The sequence below is a fragment of the Cygnus atratus genome, chromosome 3 (genome assembly GCF_013377495.2).
Source record: "Cygnus atratus isolate AKBS03 ecotype Queensland, Australia chromosome 3, CAtr_DNAZoo_HiC_assembly, whole genome shotgun sequence".
NCBI lineage: Eukaryota > Metazoa > Chordata > Aves > Anseriformes > Anatidae > Cygnus > Cygnus atratus.
Genome location: NC_066364.1, coordinates 96,124,753 through 96,138,513, shown reverse-complemented (window position 1 = coordinate 96,138,513; position 13,761 = coordinate 96,124,753). Strand labels below are relative to the sequence as shown.

General features: G+C 40.2%; 1 protein-coding gene across 2 annotated transcripts in view; it reads left to right on the top strand.

Moving 5' to 3' along the window:
- Positions 1–1,321: 1,321 nt before the first annotated feature.
- Positions 1,322–13,761, top strand: part of UBR2 (ubiquitin protein ligase E3 component n-recognin 2) — a 52,774-nt gene continuing 40,334 nt past the window's right edge. Inside the window, exons 1-6 of one of the 2 annotated variants that reach the window (XM_035555998.2) lie at positions 1,322–1,511; positions 5,239–5,498; positions 7,282–7,360; positions 8,884–8,997; positions 11,953–12,080; positions 13,043–13,181. In XM_035555998.2, the coding sequence (XP_035411891.1) occupies positions 1,434–1,511; positions 5,239–5,498; positions 7,282–7,360; positions 8,884–8,997; positions 11,953–12,080; positions 13,043–13,181 (798 nt within the window). In that variant the 5' untranslated portion in view covers positions 1,322–1,433. The remainder of the gene's footprint in view (positions 1,512–5,238; positions 5,499–7,281; positions 7,361–8,883; positions 8,998–11,952; positions 12,081–13,042; positions 13,182–13,761) is intronic. The other variant, XM_035556009.2, reaches the window with a different exon arrangement.

Sequence of the window (13,761 nt, the reverse complement as noted above, 5' to 3'; positions counted from 1 at the left end):
TTTAAGTTGCAGATGTGGAGCTCTTCCTTAATGAGCAGCACTGCCGCTTGGGCGGTGCACGGCACCCGTGAGGGCTGCCACCAGGAGGGCTGAAGGAGAGGATCTAGAGCTTCTGCAATTTTTGCACTCGGTAACATTTGTCTTAAAGCCATAGTCGCCACACTGGCCTCATTTACAGATTTTTGTTTCTTTTGTGGGTGGAACATTTTTTTGCTTTCATGGTCAGCCGTCAGGGTGATCAAAGTGTGTCCCAAAGCCTTAACCAGAGGGTGCGTGTGTGCGTGTGTACATGCGTGTGCAAGTACATACATCTGTGTGTGTGCGTGCATTTGTATGTGTCTGTGTGTACGTGTGTGGGGCTGTACATGTGTGTACATCTGTATATGTGTGTACATGTGTGTACAGCTGTAAGTCTGTATATCTGTATGGGTATGTTTGTCTGTACGTGTCTGTGTGTGTCTGTGTGTCCATGTGTGTTTCTGAGTGGATATGTACATGCGTACGTGCATCTCTGTATACGTCTGTGCATTTGTCTGCAATGTGTGCAAGCTGGAACATAGAAGGTTCCACTTAAATATGAGAAGAAACTCCTTCACCTTGAGGGTGACAGAGCACTAGAACAGGCTGCCCAGAGAGGCTGTGGAGTCTCCTTCTCTGGAGACATTCAAAACCCTCCTGGATGCGTTCCTGTGTGACCTGATCTAGGTGTTCCTGCTCCGGCAGGGGGATTGGACTAGGTGATCTTTCAAGGTCCCTTCCAATCCCTAACATCCTGTGATTATGTGATTCTGTGTGTACGTCCGTGTGTGTGTGTGTCTATGTGTGTGTGTGTCTATAGGTGTGCATATATGTGTACATCTGCGCTTTCATGTGCACGTACGTGTGTGTAGATCTGTGTGTGCTTTTTGTGTCTGTTCGTATATATGTCTGTGTGTGCATATGCCTGTGTGTGTACGTGTGTGTGTCTGTGTGGATGTGCGTGTCTGTGTGTGTACATGTGGGTGTGTCTGTGTGCGTACATGTGGGTGCATACCTGGCTACGTATGTATGTGTACGCGTGTGTCTGTGTGTATATGTGCGTACACGTGTTCACGCATGTGTGCACATACTTGGGTTTATTCGTGTCACTGTGTCTGTGTTCGTACGCGTGTCTACACGCGTGCACACGCGTGCCCACAGCGGCCCCCCCCGAGGCGCCGGGCACCCCTTGTGGCGCCGGGCCGCCCCTCAGCCCCACCCCGGCCCTAGCAACGCGCGCCGTCTCCCAGGCAACCGGCGTGGCGCCTGAGGGAGAGCCTACAACCCCCAGCGTGCCCCGCGGCGCGGCGCGGTGACGCAGCGTGCCGGAAGTGGGCTCCCGGGTCAGAGCGGCCGGCAGGGCCCGGTTCCGGGGGTCGCTTCCGTGGCGGCGGCGGCGGCGGCGGCGGCAGAAGATGGCGGCGGAGCTGGAGGCGGAGGTGCCGGCCTTCGACAGGGGCCTGCTGGAGTGCTCCGCCGAGGAGATCGCCGCGGTGAGGGCGAGAAGCGGGCGGGGGAGGGCGGCTGGGAGCGGGCAGCCCGGCGGGACGTTAATGGCCGGGTCCTTCCTTCTTCCCTCCCCCCCCGTCCCGGTGATTGAGGGTCTGCCCAGGGCTCGTGCCGGCGGAGTGCGGGGTTACTGGGGCGGGGAGCTTGTGGGGGAAATAGGAATAAAGCCCGTGTGACTCCGAGCCCTTTACCTGCGTCTCTATACCCGCTTTTATGAAGAGCGCTTCGGAAGTCAGAGAATGGGAGCCCTACAGGCAAGCTGTTCAGAGAAGCGTTTTGTTTTCGCTTCTGGTGTAGATGCCAAACCTTAGACGTTACCTATTTGAGGAGTTGGCTCCGTGTGTTAAAATATTGGGGCTGCCTGTGTGTGTACGCCTGTAGGATAAGACCTTGAGGAGCTGACCTACGTCGGCCGCTTCCCGAAACAAAAGACGGTGTTATAGCTCAGGTTATCCTTCAGTTACGGTGGTGTACCTACAGCGCAGGCAGGGGGATGATGAAATGGCCAAATGTGCGTAGTTAGCACAAACGGAGCCCAAGCGGCCTTATCTCTGTGAGTGGTGGCTGCTTTTCTGGGTCACGCTGCTGATAAACCCAGAGGTCCACCAAGTGGAGCACATGTACAGATTTGCTATGTAGGTAGCAGCGCCATCATAACCTTAGTCAATGCTTTCTCAATTTTATTCTCCAGCACAAGCTACAATTTGTAGACCTATAGCTGTCAATTCTGCTGTGTGCTAGCAGTTAAACACAACCAGTGCTGCCTGACTGTATAAGTGACCAGGGTACTTGGCTTTTAGCACTGTTTTTCTCCCCTTCCCCTCCTTTGCCCCCCTTTGCTGATAGCACAATACCAAGAAAACAAACACCAGTCCACAGCAAGTTACAGCACTTTGCATTTCAGTTTCCCGTTGCAGCAACTTAACTATAAACTTCCACAGAATAACAATCAAAAAGAATAAATTACCGATATCTGTAGCAGCACATGAACCTGGAGTGCAGGTGCTTTTTTAGCTATTACTTAGCTATTTAGCTATTATGCAGCTAACAAAAACATAAATTATTTAAATTACACCTTTTAGCTTTTGAAAAGAGTAAATTGAATTGTTACATGTATTGTTCTGCTAGTATCTCTTACGGAGATACGGGTTTAATAGGAACACTTGATGGACCATTAGATATTTGCTTACATACACGTTATTTGAAAAATGCTTTTTGGGTTATTTTCAAGGCTGTCAAAAGTTACTGCCAGGGAGCAGTAAGTCTGAGGGGGGTGAAAATGAGGAGAAATACACTTCCCTTTTTAATAAAAATCTCTTTTGGGAGAACAGAACATTAACTTTTCTTACATGTGACTTCAGGGTCGAAGACAGACAAAGAAGCCTTGCCTAAATATGAGTTGTTTTTCTTGAAGAATATATGCCAAAGTTTTGAGTAGTTTTACTGCACTTGAGTACCTCCAAGGCAGTGATTTAGAAAAGTAGCAGAACCTATATGTGCATACATGTATATTGTTTAATAGCAATTTTACATGCACAGTAGTGTGTTGAGTTGTCTTCCTGGTGGTTCTTGGTGTGACATCTGTTTCCTTGTCCTAGCAGCCCATACCTCCTGCCTTCTGATACTCTCTTAGCCAGGATTCAAAACTGTGAGCGCAGTTGTGTGTAGAACTGGATCCACGAAGAGAGTTAGCTGTGATGACACTCAGAGTTGCCACACCTAACTTTCAGGCAATTACTCCCAGAATTTTGGGGATGGGAAAGCCATTTACTTGAGGAACAAGAATTTTCTCTGGCCAGGTATTTGCCTGAGCTTGTAGTGCAGCTAATAGGCACTGTCTGTTTTCTAGGTAGAAATTAGTGATGTGCTACTGATTTAAAAGGTGGAAATTAAAGGCACTTTGCTGAGAAAAGTGCAGGTGTAATTACTAACGTATACTCTGGAAAATCAGTCTAAAAAATGTTCTTATTAAATAGGAATCATGGAAGAGGCAATGTCAGTTCCACTGTGATTGGGTCATTTCCTGGCAGTACTAGATACGATGAAAGAGGAGGAAAAGATTCATGAGCAGGGGGGAAAAAATCAAATTATTACATTCTTAACAATGAATTTTTTTTTTTGGTGCAATATTGTCTGAATCCTGGTAGTAATGGTGAGATTATCTCTAAACTTTTAGATGGATGGGAGTTTGGGGAATCTTTTTGCATGGACTTAGTTGGAAAAAATCCTGGCATTGACCATCAAAGCAAGATCAACGCAGAAAGATTTAGTAGGTTGGTTTTGATTTTAAGGAGTCAAACTGAGGGAAGGAGAAGTGAGGAGAGCATAATTTTGTACTAAGAGCTGTATTGACAAATTTTTTAGATGAAGTTCTGCATTAGAAAAACATAGTCTAGTAAATGAAAATATTGCAGTGCATTAAAAACAGAAAACACAAACCCAAACAAGCAAACAAACGCAACACAACACACACGCAACCACCCTCGAATGGCGTACATGCTTTGCTGACTCTTTGTTTTGTGAAGAACCTTACCACAACTGTGTTATCTCAAGCGTAAGTTCTTAAGAGTTCATCGTGTGCAGTTTGGAGTAAACCAAGCTAAAACATTTGATTATCAAACCTGTTTATTTTGGAATAATTAATTTTCGCTTTTCATGTGCAGTTTCAGGTTGATTCTGAATTCTTTATCTGAAGTTGCCTGGGGGTATCTGGTTGTCATACTTACAGTGAGAAAGTGGCATGACGACGAGAAATGGCGTGCTACGGCTGTTTATATCGTGCAGGATTTAAAAAGTGCACACTTGCAGTAAATGCATGCTCCAGTTTATTTATTATAAAAGCCTTGCAGCTTTAATTTGCAATTTAGGCCTTCATAAAAATGTAATCCACAAGGCTGGAATAAAACAAACGTTGGCTTTGAGGATTATTTTATGCTCTTCTGGTGTGTGTGTATACGAGGTACACACGATGAGACACCTAGAAAGGACTGTGAAGTACAGGGGGAAAAAGCTAGAAAGCTGTTTCTTGGCAGGTTATAGCAGGTACAGTAGTTTGGCTCTTAAAATCTCTGTCAACACAGATTTTGACTGATTGACTAAGAGAATTCATGCATCAAACATACTTGAAATAGTAATTCGGATGAGTTATTATTTTGGTGGTAGGAGAAACAAAAATAAAACCCCTTATTTTCTTAGTTAATTTGTTGAAATTAAATGAGATGGATGGTTACCTAATGTTGTGTTTGCCAGTCTCCTTGTGCTTTTTGTCTTTGCCTGCTCCGTGCCAACTCCAGGCTTCCGCTGCGCCTCTGTGTCCCCAGCTGGCAGCATCAGTCTGCACGCCACGTAAATGCAGCCAGCATACCCTTAAAAGTCACGGTGAACGCTGGGACGTTTCACTGGTCATGCATCCTGGTGGAAAACCTTTAAGAATTTGAACTCTTAAATCTTGTGTTTTGGAAAACAACAACAAAAAACTGCTGTATGTCAAAAGGATAAAATGTGCAAGCTGGTAAACAGATGATTCCTTTCCTAATGTCTGCCTTATGTAACCTGCTAGGTTTAGCACTTAGAAGCAAACCGGGCTGTCTGGTTTTGTAATGCCATTTTAGATTTTTAAGTTAGAAATAAGAAAGGCTTCCTGTTGGATAGAACTGTGGTTGGTATTTTTTATTAACGTGACTTTTTTACTGTTTCTTTTTATTTTAAAAGAAATGGCTGCAAGCAAGTGAGCTTCAGAAACAAGTATACCAGCATCTGGCCTATTATGTACCAAAAATTTACTGCAGGGGTCCTAACCCTGCTCCACAAAGAGAAGACATGCTGGCACAACACGTTCTGCTGGGACCAATGGAATGGTATCTTTGTGGCGAAGATCCTGCATTTGGTTTTCCAAAGCTTGAGCAAGCAAACAAGCCTTCCCATCTCTGCGGCCGTGTTTTCAAAGTGGGAGAGCCTACATATTCTTGCAGGTAGTTCAAAATACAATTTTGAAGCATTTCTCACTTGTGAAGTTACAGAACAGGTTTAGATAGAAATGTGCTGTCCTAATGAAAAGTTTATACCTCAAATATCTTTTTAAAGTAAATTCAGTGGTTGTCTTCATGATGGGTCAGACCAGAGAAAAACTAACACACGATGGGGTTGTAAATGTTAAAATATCAAGTAGTATATTGTAGACTGTTTTCTGTACAGAAGTAATGCAAGACAAAAAAAGTAATTCAGGTGAACTGTCAGAGTGATTTAAGGGCATTAATCAGAAATAAGCGGGCAGGTGCATATCATGGAGTTCGGGTGTTTAAGAAGTGTTTTGAAGCCTCTCATCTTGAGGTGGAGGAGATAAAATTTGTGGGTTCCTTAGATCCCTGTTACTGTTCCCTGTTGCGTTTTAAGAAATTGCTTTGGTTTATAGCTGGTAATGAGCAATAATGAGAGTTTAAATGAAACTTCTGTTGGAGATAGAGAATAAATGTTTTATGAGTTAACAAAATTTGTTAAAAGCAGCAGCTTTCCTTTCCAGTTGTGAAATTTACAGATCTGCTTCCGCTTTAGTTTATCAAGCCCCCTTACTTGTTTGAGAAATTACTTTGCCAATGGTGCTGAGTTTGTCATAAGTTTAGGGCTCTGAAGAATGGATACCCAATATTGTAGAACTAAATTGTTGCAATAAGTGGTTCCCTTTAACATCTTTAAAAAATGCAGTGTTCCACAAACAGAGATTATTGTAAAAACAGAATAGCTTCCTATATTTCTGCTTTGACATTTTTACTTTCTGTGACTCCTTTGGAGGAAAGAAACATGAAAATGACTTGGTACTTCATGCATATTGAGTCGTGGCTGCCTGATTATCTTTCAGTGATTAACTGGTTGAATTTATTTAGTGAAATGAAATTAAGAGAATTCTTGATAATAGCATTCCATAGGAATCTATAGTGTCATCTTTTGAACAAAATAAGTTGTTTCTCTGAATTATTGTTTTTAAAATAACCATCATAAGACACTGATTTTCCTGGTGGTCACTTTTACATTGCATAACCTGAGTCCCTTAATCTTGAGGTGGCTTGAAAGCAGTCACCTTACATAAGTTCATGTATTTTCAGCATTGCTTTTTTCAGGGAGGTAATTAAAAATAATGCATAACTGTTTCCTTCATTCTTTTAGTCCTTTTTTCATAGAAATATTACTTCTGTCTAATGCAGCCGTGCTTGTAGACAGGACTTAATTATGCTCTCCAGTCTTCTGGTTGAGGAAATTGCATTCTTGGACCTGTTCAGTGAGCTTGTAGGTCTAAACTTGGAAGCAGACGTTTGATGTAATCTGTTGTGTGCTGTCTTTCTTTCCAGTGTTCAGTAAAAAAAGTCTTTGATGGCTGAAGATTGTTAGTGCTAGTATTCTGTACTCAGGAGAACTTGCTTAGGTTTATACTGTGTACCTGTCTGCACTGCATGCTGTAATCCACCTGTTTACTTGCTTATATGCTTGTCTCACCTCTTGGAAGACAGTGGCTAACCCACGTATAAATGTTACCCAAACAAACTTTCTATAGCCTCTTCTGTTTTGAGAGCAGATTTTTTTTCCCCATTTCCATTTTAACTGTTTCCCCCTCCTTGGAACCTATCCCTTTCATCCTTCAGAATAACATATGCAGTAGTCAGAAGGCTGATGTTGGTGATGCTTGAATGTTACCTGTTGTCGAATGTGCAATTAAAGTCTAAAATATGTTTAATGCTTTTTTTCCCTCTCTCCTGTTGTCAGAGACTGTGCAGTTGACCCAACATGTGTGTTGTGCATGGAGTGCTTTCTTGGAAGTATTCACAGAGAGCACCGATACAGGGTTAGTAATACTGCTGGAGTACGTGGTGTAGTCATTAACGTCTTTGCGTATGGACCTTCATGTTTATAGTTTAAACTGTAAATATATATTTGTAGAATGTATACCTAATTTCAAAACATTGGGTGCATATGAGGTTTGGTGTTAGTCTGTGCAATAATCTTGTATGAACTTGAGTGTTTGAATTTGAGTGTACGTTCTGAAGTTTAGTATTTTTAAATGTTGAGCAATTACATTTTATGCACAACAACTAAACTTACGAATGTGTTTGTTATTTTTAATATATACCCTTGAGTGTGTTTTACAGCATTAAACTTGATTTTTGCTCGTTTTGGATACGATGATTTTTAGAAGGTATTGAAAAACCTTTACTACGAAACTGCTATTGTTTTAAAATTATTTCCTTTAAATGTCTGACATTAAATTCTGTACAATAGCAGCATGTTTGTTTGTTTTTAAATATAATGTGAAAGTAACAAATTAAAACTGTAGATGCCTATGTCTACTGCTACTAATAGTGTAGATTTATTTTTGTGGGTTTTTTTGAACTAGAAGTCCTTGGTGTGTTTTTAAGCCAGGGAGCTAAGTGCAGCCTTTCTGTAAATCTGTTTTTGACAATGCTTCACTGCACTGCTGTTAGTGTAATTATGCATTGATTTGATTTACATTGAGTGCTAGAATTTAGAGGGGAAAAAAAAAAAAAAAAACAACCTGCTTCAAGAAACCCAACCCAGTTGCTGATACCAGCATACTTCTAGGAGGTTTTTAGCTTGCAAGCTTGCTTAGGGAATTAGCAAGTCTAGATGACATCCAAAAGTGTAAGCAAATATTATTTCAACTGTCCATCCAACTTTATTGATACTGTAGGGTGTATTTGTATGTATAAAAAGTACCTTTCTGACACAAATAGGTGAAGAAAGAATTATTCTATGAATTATTTAATAGTTGTGGTTCAAAAACTGTTTTAATAAACTTTGACTTAAAGCAAAGATAAGCACAAATTAATAAACGTAACAATGTGAACAATACATCATTACAGTATTCAGCTACTGCTTACTATGCTGATGAAGATTTATGATGCAAACTGTTAGTAAGTTTTGTCCAGGAACTCCTGTTATCACAAATGGCGCATCTGTTCCTTTAATAACATTATATGAAATGATAAAGCTTTGCTCAGATGAAAAATGTGAGAATCTGAAGTAGGAAAGGTGGCATTACAAGTAGGAAATTCAGGAAAGCTGCACATTACTACTGTGTTGTCCTGTCATAAACTGTACATTAATTCTACACAGCCTTGGACGTGGGTAGAATAGGAATGTTTGGACCTTTTTTTTTCCTTTTGGCATAGGCAGGTCATAGAAACATACATGATTTTACTGTTTGTTTTTTTTTTTTTTAACAGGGTACTGGAAAAAGCTATCAGGTGTTGTGATCATTCTTTCGTAGTTTAGCTGTGACTACTTGTGTTAATGTGCATGCATGCTTATATGTGTGTTCACATAACTTTGTTTTAAAAATCATTTCAGATGACAACATCGGGTGGAGGAGGTTTCTGTGACTGTGGTGATACAGAGGCTTGGAAAGAAGGTCCTTATTGTCAAAAGCATGAACTTAACACTTCAGAGACTGCAGAAGAAGAGGTAGTAACAGTTAAGACATCGTGTTTCAAAACACTATTAACTGTGCATGTGTGTGTGTAAGAAATCATTCAAATGAGCTGATATTTAGTCTTCTATGCCGAAACATAAGCGTTCACAGGAGACTAAATTTAATAGAGATATTGAACTATACCATGAATTAGACAAAATTAATATCTTACCAAACTGAGAGTTACTTAGAATAACATTTTCTACTTGAAGGCTTTGTTTTATATGTTCTTGGTTGCCTGTGCAGCTTCAGTTCTGTTTCTTTGTTTTTCTGCCTTATTCTGAAAGGCAGTCTTCCATGTGAAAAAAATTTGTATGTAATCATGTGCCTGAATAAGCCAAATTAAGCTATCTGTGTAACATATGTTCTGATTCTCACAAAGTAAAGTGCACAAATATTTTTGAGTCAAAATTACTTGCTATTACAGAAATGCCATAGAGTTAAGATAGAGGTCTATAAAAGCTTGTTTCCTATGGCGAAGGTAAATAGAGAACATCCCTTAATTTCTTATAGCATAACAACTTAGATATATTAAATGAAGCTAGCAAAAAAAAAAAAAACCACAACGCTACTTATATGAATTCAAGCTGTTGAAATTAATGCTACATAGAAAGCACTGTTCTGACTAAAAGTTTATATATGTTCAGAAGGCAATTTAACCTATTCGTGGAAGAAAAAATAATTGATGGCTACGTAAAAGTGCAGGTACCATCTTTGACTTGGGAAGTCTTTGTGTCTTAAGGTAGCAAAGACCAGAGGAACATTCTGCCCTTATACTCTTTCCTTAGTATCTGTTACTACGTTTCAGGAATGATAGCGTCTAGTTGGGCTTCTGGTCTGACCACTTAAAGCTGTTCTTAAGTAATAGAATTTGTGACATTTTTTGAAGGGAATATATGAAAACAAAATCATATGAATTTTGCTGATCTGATGGTTTAAGTGAAGCTACTCTAACCGTATTTGCAGTGACAGTAGTCCTTCCAAAATCTGTCCTCACTGTCTCGACCCGTAGCAATTTCTGCATGGACTCACCGCTTGGCCTACCTACCAGGTTACATTAGTGGACATCCTCAGAAAACGTGTTCTGCAATCTTGGGTGGGCTGCTACCGTGGTGTCCGATGATACTTACAGTGGCAATGAAAGACGGCAGTAATTTGATTGATGGAAAAACTTTAGGTACTGGGCAGGTTTTGTGCTTCTTCCCCATAAGTGATGGGGACCGAGATCCTCCCGTGGAGCGTTGTGTTTGAGGTGGATCAAAGATCGTTTGAGTGCACTGGTAGCCTGCTTTCTCCTTGCCCAGACATGTGTCTTTGCTGAAGGTGTTGGGAATAGAGGCAGTGCAGCTGTTTAAGGTTTGCTTTTGCTGTTGGTGATTGATAACTCTGCATATCCTAAATAAGTTTTAAATTAATCAGAAAAGAGAAATGGTGGTTATTAGCATTCCTGTAAAACTTCCAAATATGCCAGAAGTGTGTTGGGGCGGGTGGTTGAATAAACTTTACTGTATACAACATAAGTCAACCTTTTTTTTTACAGTATGAATACAATTTACAGGATGACTGAAGTTTACAACAATTCACAGTGCAGGTGAATTGCTGACTGCTGAGGGCCCGCTGTAAATGATGCAGACTTCTTCTGAAAAGTTTCTTGTGGCCATTTTGATACACTGTAAGCTGTACTGAAGTACAGAACTTGGTGGTACAATGTAATCCTACAACAGAAGTTGTACTGCTGCTCCATGTCTTTCTCTGTTAAATATTACACAGACTTTTACAGTATTCTGAATTGAGTCAGTGACCCAATATTAGTCCATGTGGTCCAACAGGTGGCTTGCAGGCCATGCAGTTTTCCCTTGCCAGATTTGTAGAAGAGGCAGTAGTTGATTTGAGCATCAAAATTGAGAGAGTTGATGGTTGTCTTGATCTGCTTTTATTTGTAAAGCGGTAGTAGAAGAAGAAACCCTTCAGAGAAGAGGCTTTTAATGTTTTCTATTTGTACGCAAATCCCATGAAATGGATTGGAAGGAAATGGCAGTGTTATGTGCTGGCTGACAGGGGGCTGACATATCAGTTTCTGCTGTCGTGGGGAAGGAAACTAACTACAGGTGTGTGACGTGGCAGTGGATCTCTTTTTTTCTGCTCCAGAAAGAAGTTCCTTTGAGTTTGCAGACTGAGGCAGCACTCCTCCTCCTCTTTTCAGTTCCCTTAGCAGCAGCAGTCCTTCCCTTCTGGCAGAGAAGGGAGGCTGAGTTTATAGTGGCTGCTGCAGATGTCAAATGGGGGCACCCTGGAGAGTGCAGAACGGGCACAGGTGGAGGTGTGTTCCCATGCAAAAGGGAACGGGTGTCCCTGAACAAGATGGACGTGTGGGCGGATGGTACCATAGTGTGTGAGACTTCCATCCTGACTCATGATCTCAGTGTGCTGGTGGTTGTACAGTCTTGGACAGATAAGACTTCTGCCTCTAAAAGCCTGGTACATATAAAAGAAGGCAAGGAATGTATATTTATTGGTGTTCTGCAGTTTACTAATATTGATAAGTGGAACAAAATATAGTGATCTCAAATTACATTTTTTGAAGACATTATGGAAAAAGCAGGTTCTGATACAGCTGAGGTTGAAAGTGGGTTGGTTATATTAGAAGGTATGCAGAAGTGAGAAGGAAAGTGAAAACACAAGTGTGAAAATTTAAGTGGGTGATCATAGGCAAGTTAGCATTCGGGCATTGAATGCTAGATTCCCACTTCGGTGATTTTCAGTGAAGAACACGAAAAAGAAAACAGGCTGATTATTTGCTCTGTTCCTTTCAAATGCAAAGTTATTTAAAGAAAGGCACCATTAAAGATGCTTACATCATCTTTGACACAAAGAAGTTAGAATTTGACAGAATTCCCTATTCTGAATGCCATTTAAGTTCTCAATTGCTATTTATACTTATTTTTCAGGATCCTCTTGTGCACTTACCAGAAGATATGGTAGCAAGAGCTTATAATATTTTTGCTATTACGTTTAAATATGCTGTAGATATATTAACATGGGAAAAAGAAAATGAATTGCCTGGCCTAGAAATGATGTAAGTATAGCCTTTGTCTTTTGCCTTTTAAAGGCCTGCAGATATTTCCAATGAAAACATGTAAATTCTGACTTTAAGCCTATCTTCTGTCTTTCCTAAAATTCTGTCAGGAATATTTTGTAGGCTATAGACTGAAATAATTTTTAATAGATTTGTTTTTCCTATGTCTCTTATTTCTGGGTATATCCCATGATATAGATGATGAAGCAATGTGTCTGTGATAGCTTTATTTTCCTAATATTGTAAAGGAAATGTTACTACAATATTACTACCCTAAATATTACTTCCCTAAAACAAGTGGTGGCACTAAAGTTATTGGTGTTCTAATGGCAAAAGCATTTTTGTGAGCCATTTATTACAAATTTTGAAACATTACAGAATACTGAAGTATAATGAAGTATAATCATAGATACGTTTTTGTTTGTGTCAGCTTGTTAGTAGCTGTATGAAGAAGACTGCTATATAACAAAATGATGGGAGTCAAAAGATTGTATTGAATCTATGTAATCTTAAGAAGTTGTGGGTTTGAGGATTGTGTAGTTTGTACTCTTTCAGAGACTGCCAAGCTTTTGTTGTGTAATAGAAACTCTTATGTAGTACTGGGGAAACAGGTGTGATAAAATAACGCCAGACCAGTGAAACCTCTAGGAAGCTATGGGAGAATGTACTGAGCACAGCTGCACTGGAAGGAAATATGTTTTCCTTAGGAAACTGCTGATTCAGAATCAACAAATGCTCAAAAGTATTACTCAGACCTAAGTTTTGTCTTAAGATTTTGCTTGTTTTGTACATAATTCTGCAGGAAAGTTGCATGTTCCTATGCAAGTTAGAGAGGGTCAGTCCTTTTGGAATATAACTCTGTAGCAAATGAAGCCCAGGCTTGGGTTGTCTGCTTAGTGGAAAATGTGATCCTTTAAATTGTATTACTTTGAATTACATAAAACCAATGCTTGCTTTTGAAGTGAGAAGAATGATACCTACTACTGCATGCTCTTTAATGATGAAGTCCACACCTATGAACAAGTTATTTATACTCTTCAGAAAGCTGTCAACTGCACACAGAAGGAAGCTATTGGTTTTGCAACAACAGTAGATAGAGATGTAAGTAAATTCCTTTCTAGAACTTTTGCTTACCGTAATGTTTATTTTATATGGCCATGCTTACTTAATTTGTTTTCCCAGAGAGTATGGTTAATGTGATTGAGCCACGTGTGTCAGGTCACTAACTTATTGACCAACCCAAACTACGTTTAAAATTGAATATATATTTCAGCATCAGTGTATTCTAGTAAGTCTTACGCGTGTAGGTACCAGAGTGTTTCTTAGCCCCACTGCAAAGGGCAGGCAGCAGGTTTAGCTCATAGCTTCCTATGCACCAGGGAATTTTCATTGTAAGATCCATTGTACTTGCTCCAAGCAAGGGAAGAGACTAACAGCTGTCAACTGTGAGGGATAAATCCATAATTGGCCGCTTTTGTTCCTGTGCTTATGGAATTATTTGTGGTTTTTAATTTTTTCTTTTTTTGTAATGGTTAGATGATAATGGCAGGAAAAGGTAAAGCATTCTATACAGCATTTAGAGAGAACAATGAGTTCAGAATCGCTACATACTGAATATAATTTTAACTAGTACATAGGTCTCAGAAACACTTGGCCAGTTGTGTGTGTCTCCTGGCTTGTG